Source organism: Chrysochloris asiatica, unplaced genomic scaffold (genome assembly GCF_000296735.1).
Source record: "Chrysochloris asiatica unplaced genomic scaffold, ChrAsi1.0 scaffold00087, whole genome shotgun sequence".
In the NCBI taxonomy this organism is placed as follows: domain Eukaryota; kingdom Metazoa; phylum Chordata; class Mammalia; order Afrosoricida; family Chrysochloridae; genus Chrysochloris; species Chrysochloris asiatica.
Window position 1 is genome coordinate 7,155,746 of NW_006408605.1, and position 9,713 is coordinate 7,165,458.

A 9,713-nucleotide genomic window follows, 5' to 3' on the forward strand; every position below is an offset into this window, starting at 1 on the left:
TGACCCTATAAGACAGAGTAGAACTTCCCTGTAGGATTTTCAAGACTAATTTATTGAAGACAACCACCACGTCTTTCTGAGAAGGCTAGTGAATTCAAACCACTGACCTTGTTAGTAGCTGAGAGTTTAATTACTGCCACAAGAGCTCCTCATTAGTTATTAAAACCCAATCAAAACCAAACCCACTGCCACCAAGTCAATTCCAACTCATAGCAACCCTATATATTATTGTTAAATGCTGTCAAGTCAGTTCCGACTCTTTAGTGGTGGTGGTTATGTGCTGTGCAGTTGATTCCACTCATAGTGACCCTGTATAGGGTTTCTGAGGCTGTAAATCTTTATGGGAGCTGAAAGTCTCATCTTTCCCCCACGGAACCTCTGGTAATGTTGAACTGCTGACCTTGAGATTAACCATCCGTCTCATAACCACTGTGCTACCAGAGCTCCTGATACAGGATTTCCTAAATTGTAAATCTTTACAGGAGCAGATAGCCGCATCTTTTTACAAAGAAACGGCTGATAAGCTTGAGCTTCCAACCTTGAGGTTAGCAAGCAGTCGAACACCTTCCCACAGCACCACCAGGGAAATGTAAAACAAAACCAGAATGAGAGATCACCTTATACACATTGTTGTTGTTATGTGTTGTCGAGTTGGTTCCAACCCATAGTGAAACTATAGGGTTTTCAAGTAACGATTGATGAGCTTGAACTAATGACCTTGCGGTTCAAATTGACTTTGCAGATCAGCACATTAACCCACAGCGCCACACCAGGACTCCTCATACTCCTTAGGATGTGTATTATCAAAAAACACTGAAACTAACAAGTGCCCTATATGTTCACTATGAATTGGAATTGACTTGCCTACAGCCATTTTGGGGGAGTTTTTGTAGTTACATAAACTATCACAAGTGGATGGTTTTAAAGAACATAATTTATTGTCTCACAGTTTTAGACACTAGACGTTCAACTCAAGGTATTTGATCTAGGGGAGAGGCTTATTGGTAGCCTTGGGCATTCCTTGGCTACTTGTAGATATATCTTCACATGCTGTGTGTCTTTCTCCTGTGTGTCACTGTATCTGTTCAGCTCTTTTTATAAGATGTCATTCCACAGAATTGTTTAGGCCTTACATTACTTTTTCATATATCCTCATAATAAATACCATATTTCCAAACAGGATCACATTCATAGATATATTGTTGTTAGGTGTCATCAAGTGTATTCCAACTCACCGCAACCCTGTGTACCACAGAACAAAACACTGCATAGTCCTATGCTGTGCTGTCCTCACAATTGTTATGTGTGAGGTCCATTATTGCTGCCAGTGGGTCAGCTCATCTTATTGGGGATCTTCCTCTTTTTTGTTTATCCTTCTACTTAACTAACCATGATGTCCTTCTCCAGTGACTGATCCTTCTTGTTATCATGTCTAAAGTACAAGAGACAAAGTCTCTCCATCTTCACTTCCACGGAACAATCCCAACATAGTTTTTCTAAAACAGATTTGTTCATTCTTCTGGAAGTCCATGGTACTTTCAGTATTCCTTAAGACCATAATTCAAATGCAGTGATTCTTCTCTAGTCTTCCTTATTCATTGTCCAACTTTTGTATGCATATGAAATGATTGAAAATACCATGACATGGACCAGGTGCACCTTAGTCCTCAAACTGACAGCTTTGTTCTTTAACACTTGAAAGAGGTCTTGTGCAGCAGATTTGCCTAATTTGTCATTTGATTTCTTGACTGCTACTTTCATGTGTTTTGATTGTGGATCCAAGTAAAATGAAATTTTGACAATGTATGTGACACCATGCCTCTTCAATATATCATTCCTGGTTTAGTAAACCATGATTGTCATATTCAAAATGACCAATACCAGTCCATTTCAGCTCACTAATGCCTAGGCTATTAATCTTTTTTTTTTTTTATTGTGAGTTGAATGAAGGTTTACAGAGCAGATCATCAGTTTTACATTGAACAAATCATATGCTTCCTTCTTTACAATGATTACAATTCCCTCCATGTACCATCAGTTAATAATATTTACCTCTGTTTCCTTTAACTTGGATCCTCCCTGTGCCTCCTGCTACCCTTATCTTTCCTCTGACAACCTCCCTCTTGTGTGTGTATTGTCTACCCCATTATCCCATACACACACACAATCATTGAATGTTTCTTTTAGCAAGAAAACCTTTTCTTAACTTTTGACAACAGAGGTCTCATATAATCTTTGTCCTTTTGTAATTAACTAATTTCACTCAATATAATGTCCTCCAGGTTCACCCATGTGGTGAGGTATTTTGCAGATTCTTGGTTATTCTTAAGATTATGTAGTACTTCTTGTGTGTATGTACCAAAGTTTGTTTAACCATTCTTCTGTTGATGAGCAAATTAGGCTGTCTCCATCTTTTTGCTGTTGTGAATAATGCTGCAATGAACATGGGCAATACTTGTGTCTATTCATGCCACAACTCTTCTTTCTTGAGGTGTGACACTGTATGATAAGCACCAGGTTGCTAACCACAAGGTCAGCAGTTCAAACCCACCAACCGCTCCTCAGAAACCCTATACAGGGTTGCTATGAGTCAGAACCGACTCGAAGGCACTTAACAATATACTAAGCAGAGGGGTTGCTGGGTCATATACTATTTCTATTTCCAACTTTTTGAGGAAGCACCATACTGTTTTGCCCAGTGGCTGTACCATTTTACAGTCCCACCAACAGTGTAAGAGGGTTCCATTCTATACACACCCTCACCAGCGTTTGTTGTTTTATATTTTTTGGAAATTTGCTCTTGCTGGAGTAAGATGATATCTCATTGTTGCTTGATGATATCTTGTTTTGATTAGCATCTCTCTAACAGCTAATGATCGGCAGCATTTCTTCATATGTTTGTTGACTGTCTGAATGTGAAGTGTTTGTTTATGTCTTCTGCCCATTCTTTAATTGGATTATTTGTCTCTTGTGGAGGCTTTGAAGTATTTTACAAATTTTAGAGGGTAGTCCTTTGTTTTATACGTTGTTGCCAAACAGTTTTACTAGTCTGTGGGTTCCCTTTTGGTAAAATCCTTTGATGTACATAAGTGTCTAATTTTTAGGAGATCCCAGTCATTTATTTTATCTTCTGTTTATGTGCTTTTAGTTATGTTTGATTATGTATTTATTCCATGTATCAGAGCCCCTAAGTTTGTCACTATAGCTATAGACTTTACCTTTAGTTCTTTAATCCACATTGAATTCATTTTTGTATATGGTGTAAGATCTGCATCTAGTTTCATTTTTCTGCAAATGAATTTCCAATTTTGTCAACATCATTTGTTGAAGAGACTATCTTTTCCCCATTTAATTTATCTTAGCCCTGTTTTGAAGATCAACTAACCTTAGATGGATTGATTTACTTCTGGATTCTCAATTCTGTGCCGTTAATCTACGTGCCTTTCATTGTATCAGTACTAGTATGCTGTGACTACTGTGGCTGTGTAGTAGGTTTTGAGATCAAAAAATGAGAGGCCTCCTATTTTGCTCTTCTTTTTTAATGATACTTTGATTATCCTATGTGTCACCTTTCCATATAAAGTTAGTGATTAATTTTTCCATGTCTTTAAAAAATGATGTTGGAATCTGGATTGCGATTGCATTATATGTATAGATGGTAACTCCTGTCCACAACAAGCAGGGTTTATTCCTCCATTTCTGCAGGTCTTTTTTGGTTTCTTATAGTAATGTTTTGTAGTTTTCTTTTTATTGGTCTGTTGTTTCTCTGGTTAGATTTAGTCCCAAGTATTTAATCTTTTGAGTGGCTAATGCAAATGGTATTGTTTTTCTGATTTCCTTTTCAGAGCTCCTTTTATTGGTATAAAGCATTGTACCCAAGAGACTTGAAATCGAGGGCATGTATATCCATGTTCATAGCAGTAATGTTCATAATAGCAAAAAGGTAGAAACATCCTTCAAATATTTAGTGGATCGATAAAATGTAGTATATGCATACAGTAGAATATTATTCAGCCATAAATGCTGTATATATGGATAAACGTTTCAGACGTTGTTTTTGTTAAGTGCCATCAAGTCGATTCCAATTCATAGCAACCCCATGTACTGAACTAACACTGTCCAGTAAAGCACCATTCTCATAATTGTTTCTGTTTGACCCCCTTGTTACAGTCACTGTGTCATTCTGGCTCATTGAGGAAACCTTCAGTGGTAGCATTAGGAAAACATGCTTAGTAAAGTAAGTCAGACACAAAAGGTGATACTCATATATTGTTATGTGATCGATCCCACTTAAGTGAAACATGAGGGAGCTTCAAAAAGTTTGTAGAAAATGTAATTAGAAGATAATGGAATTTTCCCAAGAACATTTTGAAGTCTTCTCGTATCTAGAATAAGCAAATGCATAGAGACAGTAGTTTTTTAGTGGCTACCAGAGGCTGAGGGGAGGGGAGGAAAGGGAATTATTGCTGAAAAAGGTACTTGAATATCTCTTTGGGATGATGTAGACTTTGGAAAATGGAAGAAATATTTGTCAATCACATACAGTATTTGGTAAGTCAGAACTGACTCAACTTGACAGCACTTAACAACAAATGTATAAGATAATAGGAGTCCTGGTGTATCGCTATAGGGTAAGCACTGGACTGCTAACCATAAAGTCTGTGGTTCAAACTCACCAGCCACTCCTTGGAAACCCTATAGAGGGTTATTATGAGTCGAAACTAGAACTGACTTGACAGCACTTAACAATATCGATATCATAAGGAGCCTGGTGGAGCTGTGGGTTAGACTGACAGAAAAGTTGGTTGTTCTGACCCATCAGCCACTCCTCAGAAGAAAGATGAAGCAGTCTGCTTCCATAGAGGTTTGTTGTTGTTGTTGTTATGTGCCGTGGAGTCAGTTCCAACCCATAACGACCCTGTAATCTGAGGCTGTAAATCTGTATGGGAGCAGAAAGCCTCATCTTTCTCCCGTCGAGTGGCTGGTAGTTTTGAACTGCTGACCTTAAGGTTCGCAGCCCGGTTCATAACCACTACACTACTAGAGGTTTATGGGCCTCAAAAACCCTGTGGAGTGATTCTACTCTGTCCTGTAGGATCTCTGTGAGTTGGAATCACTTAGACAGCAGTGGGTTTTTTGTGCTCTACAACACATAAAGATCTCTTACTATTTGGTAATGAGAAAACAGACAGATTTTTTAAATGGGCAAAAGATTTAAACAGATACTTCACCAAAGAAGATATATGAATGGCAAATAAGCACACGAAAAGAATTATCATTAGTCATTAAGGAGATGCAAATTAAAATGAGTTACCACACTATATAGCCCTTGTTGTTGTTATGTGCAGTCTAGTTGGTTCCAACTCATAGTGAACCCATATAGGACTTCCAAAGTACAACTGGTGAGTTTGAACTACCAACCTCACAGTCCAGTTTTTATCCTAGTGCCACTAGAATGGCTAAAAGAAAGTAAAGCAATATAGTACCATGTGTTGAAAAGGATGTAGAAGAACTGTAGGTCTTAAATACTGCTGATGGTGGTGGTGGTGGTAGTGTGCCGTGGCATCAGATCTGCCTCAGAGCGACCCTGTATAGGGTTTCCAAGGCTGTAAATCTTCTTGGGAGCAGAAAGACTCATCTTTCTCCCGCGGAACAGCTGGTAGTTTCAAACTGCTGACCTTGAGGTTAGCAGCCCAACTCGTAACCACTACGCTATCAGAGCTCCTTAAGTACTGCTGATAGAAATGCAAATTGGTATATAGTCACTTAACAAAACAGTATGGCCATTTTATATAAAGCTATATATACGATCTTACCCAACATCGCATTCCAAGATATTTAACAAAGAGAAAAATATGTATATGGTAACATTTGTACATAAACATTATAGCAGCTTTAATTATAGTTGCCAAAAGTTGTAAAATGTCCATCTACTGTAAATTAGTTGTGGTACATCCATACTGTGAAATACTACTCAGACATTAAAAGGAATTACAAAAACCATGTGGGGTCCATGTCTGACCTTCTGGCTCCACAAGGGGAAGGAGAACCAAACACAGTACCATCTCAAGGCCAATTCCTATGAAGCAGAGATTAGACATACCTCTGCCCTCCAACTTTCTTTACCTTATTCTGATACCAACCATCCCTTCCATTGGACTCTACTTCACATCTTGGTTTTATAATCCATTGCAATGACCACACAGAACTTACAACAATGTTCACAATGATGGTGTTTATTAGGGAAGTGAACAGGGTACAATTTGGGATCAGAAATAACTCAGGATGCGCTTCTTGTCTGCTGTACTGCGGACATACGTCGCTCTTCTCTTTGGCCTCTCAGCCATGTGGCCTCTGGTCTCTCAGACAAGTGTTACAAAGCTCTTTTAACCAGCCTGTGAATGCCTAAAGGGCACATACGGCTAGCCAGCCTCCTGCCCATAGAAACTCAGTTTTACTCAGTCCATAGACCTAGAAGCCTGCAGCTGCTCTGTCTCTCCATGCTGCTTTTGCTGTCACCACGTTTCTAGGTAGGGATCCACTCATGTTCTTTCTTGGTGATATTGGGATCATCTGTTCCTACTTCTGAAATGGTTCCTCTTAAACCTTATTGTTGTTGATAAGTGCCTACAAGTCAGTCCTGACCCATAGTGGCCTGTATAGGGTTTCCAAGGAGCAACTGGTAAGCTTGAACTGCTGACCTTGTGGTTCAAAGCGACTTTTCAGCCCAGCGCATTCGTCCACAGCACCACACCAGGACTCACTTTAAACCTAGTGGATGGTAAAACTAACCGATTCCGGCATTAGCGTCCTGTCACCCGATCTGCATTGCTCCCAAACATAGGAGTCCTGGTGTGCCACTGTTGGATAAGCACTGGACCACAAGGTTAGTGGTTCAAACTCACTAGCTATGAGTCTGAGCCAACTTGGTGGCTCTTAACAACAACAAACAACAACCCAGTCATTTGGGGGGAATTAAGAAGGCTTAAGGTAAGAAGATGAGACTTTCTACTCCCGTAAAGATTTACACCCTCGGAAACCCTGTACAGGGTCGCTATGGGTTGGAACCAACTCAACGGCACTTAACAACAACAACAAGGTAGGAAAGCTGTGTCAAGTAAATTCAAGGTCCTACAGAATGAGTATACAAAACAATCTCAAAAATATGATATGCTAAAGATCCATATATATATTCATTTATAGGAAATTATAGGAAATAGAAAACTTTCATATTAGAAAGTTGGTCAATGGTGGCCAGGTGGGGAGGGCTTGAGGGAACCTGGCTTGGGCTATGGAAATGTTCTATATAATATGGTAGTGTTTAAACAACTATATACATTTGTGGGACCTCATTGGTGGAGTGCATCCTTTAAATTTTTTTTTTATAACCTTTTATTGTGAATTGGGTGTAGGTTTACAGACAAGATCATCAGCTCTACATTCAGCAAACCATACACCTTGTTTCAGCTCAATGATTGTAATCTCCTCTGTTCCATGCAACAATATTTATCCTACTGCCTCCCTGTGGCTCCCTATTTGCATCTTCTGTTTCATAAATGAGCATGGTAAAAATATTTGAAGTACACTTACAAAACAAAAAACTACATTTTCATTTAAATGTCCAGAGCACACATTCAGCCTCCTGCCCACAGGCACACAGCCACCATCTTTCGCTGTCACCACTTTTCTAGGTAGGAAACTCCTACTCCACTCACTCTTTTCTTGATGGCCCTGGAATCATCTGTTCCTGAAATGAAAGATTACCTACTCCCTCCTTTTAGTTATACATCTTCTACAATTACAGTTTTGACAATGGCAATTAATTCTACTAACAATTATTCACAAAAAATCATCAGATCCTATCACCATCATCCCCCATCCCCTATCACCAGATCCATCTGGAAAAGAGAGAAACTATTCAGTAGGAATACTACCTTACCCCCTCATTCTGCAACTAAGCACACTCATGAAAGCTTATAAACCAGCCACTTTGTCCCTTTGTAGCCCACCCATTTTTGATAGCCAGTGTTTAAATTTCTTGTCCCCCCAGTACACTGAGGAAACAAGGTTTTTTACTTGATGTGAAGAATTCTTCCATTCTGGTTAGAATTTTGAGTCACTACATTCATAGACAGTCTGGTTTGTCAAACTGTAGCAATTTGCACTTGTTCTCAGTATTAAACATCTTTATCTTCCTTGGTTTGAGTTCTGGTCAATTAGCCATTTAAGCCAGGTCAAATGGGTACTAGCTGTAAGTTTGGGAGTTCACACACACCACCCTGCACTTCAAATGACCTGGGCTGCTTCCCTCTCAGCCCTAGCCTCCAGGGGCTAGGTCACATACTTTAAAAATTTTTTGAATTTACTATATGCAAATTACATCTAAATTTAAGAAGAAAATACACTTTAGTCCTGGTCTGGACTCCTGGTTTGGTGTTTGAACCGCCAACCCCAAGGTTGGCGGTTCAGACCTGCCAGCTGCTCCTCGGAAAATCTATCAGGGTTGCTATGAGTGGGAAACAACTCAACAGCACTTACCAACAACAACAAAGTTCTGATGTGGTGCTGTAGATAGAGTAAGCACTGGACTGCTAACCTCAAGGTCAGCTGTTCAAACATACCAACCACTCCTTGGAAACCCTATACAGGGTTTGAGTCACTATAAGTGAAAACCAACTCAGTGGCTCTAAACAACAAAATTGATTTGTAAAATGTTAACTATTATCTTCTTTAGTCAAAGAAAAAAATGGCCTTTAAGATTAGTTCTGAAACTCCTACTCACTGATAGGGATACATCTTATGACCACCATAAAATAAGTGAAGTCATTTCGTTTCTGTTTCAGAGACAGAGGAAATGGGTGATGAAGAGGTTTTCTCCTGGTTGAAATGTGCAAAGGGTCAGTCCCACGAGCCAGAGAACCTCATGCCCACACAGATCATCCCTGGTACAGGTAAGGAAATTCAGTTTTAAAGTTTGATGAAGAACATTTTTCTAATTGAGATATAATTCACATACCATAAGCTATAGTATAATGATTTATCTCAACCTGATTTTGTTAAGCCTTACCTGATTTATCTGAACATCTCAACCTTTAGATTCATGTTAGATTTCATGTTGCCACTGCACATTCTACTCTCTCTTTCTAATCAAAGGGGCTGGTCAGTTTTCCAGTTACCATTTCACATTTATACAGTTGGCTGGACCAAAATGGGAAAAGCCAGTTTCCAGCCTTCCATAAAGACCTCTTGTTTTAGGTTTGTTAAAAATCAGCTGGATGTAATCAAACTTCTTGAATTCCTGAGGAAGGCAGCTTAATAATAGGATAGAAATGTTTGTCTCACAATTCTAGCTTACTTTAGTGATTCCTCCAGAAAATCTCTGTACCTGGACTGACTGATACATTTAATTGCTCTGGGGTATTTTAGTTTTGTTTTTTCATGTATAACCTCGGTATAAATCTCAAATATTGTTGTTGTTGTTAGGTGCCATTAAGTTGGTACCAACTCATAGCAACCCTATGCACAACAGAACGAAACACTGCCCGATCCTAGGCCAACCTCACAATTGTTGCCACACTTGAGCCCATTGATGATACCACATTGCCAATCTGTATCACTGGGGGGTTTCCTCTTTTTTTCTGACCCTCCACCTTACCAAACATGATATCCTTCTCCAGCGGCTGGTCCCTCCTGACAGTATGTCCGAAGTATGA

The 9,713-nt window shown here is 39.3% G+C and overlaps 1 protein-coding gene across 1 annotated transcript in view; it reads left to right on the forward strand.

Moving 5' to 3' along the window:
- Window positions 1-9,713, forward strand: part of KDM3B (lysine (K)-specific demethylase 3B) — a 104,707-nt gene that overhangs the window by 73,374 nt on the left and 21,620 nt on the right. Inside the window, exon 12 of the mRNA XM_006866121.1 lies at window positions 8,844-8,951. Coding sequence (XP_006866183.1) covers window positions 8,844-8,951 — 108 coding nt within the window. The remainder of the gene's footprint in view (window positions 1-8,843; window positions 8,952-9,713) is intronic.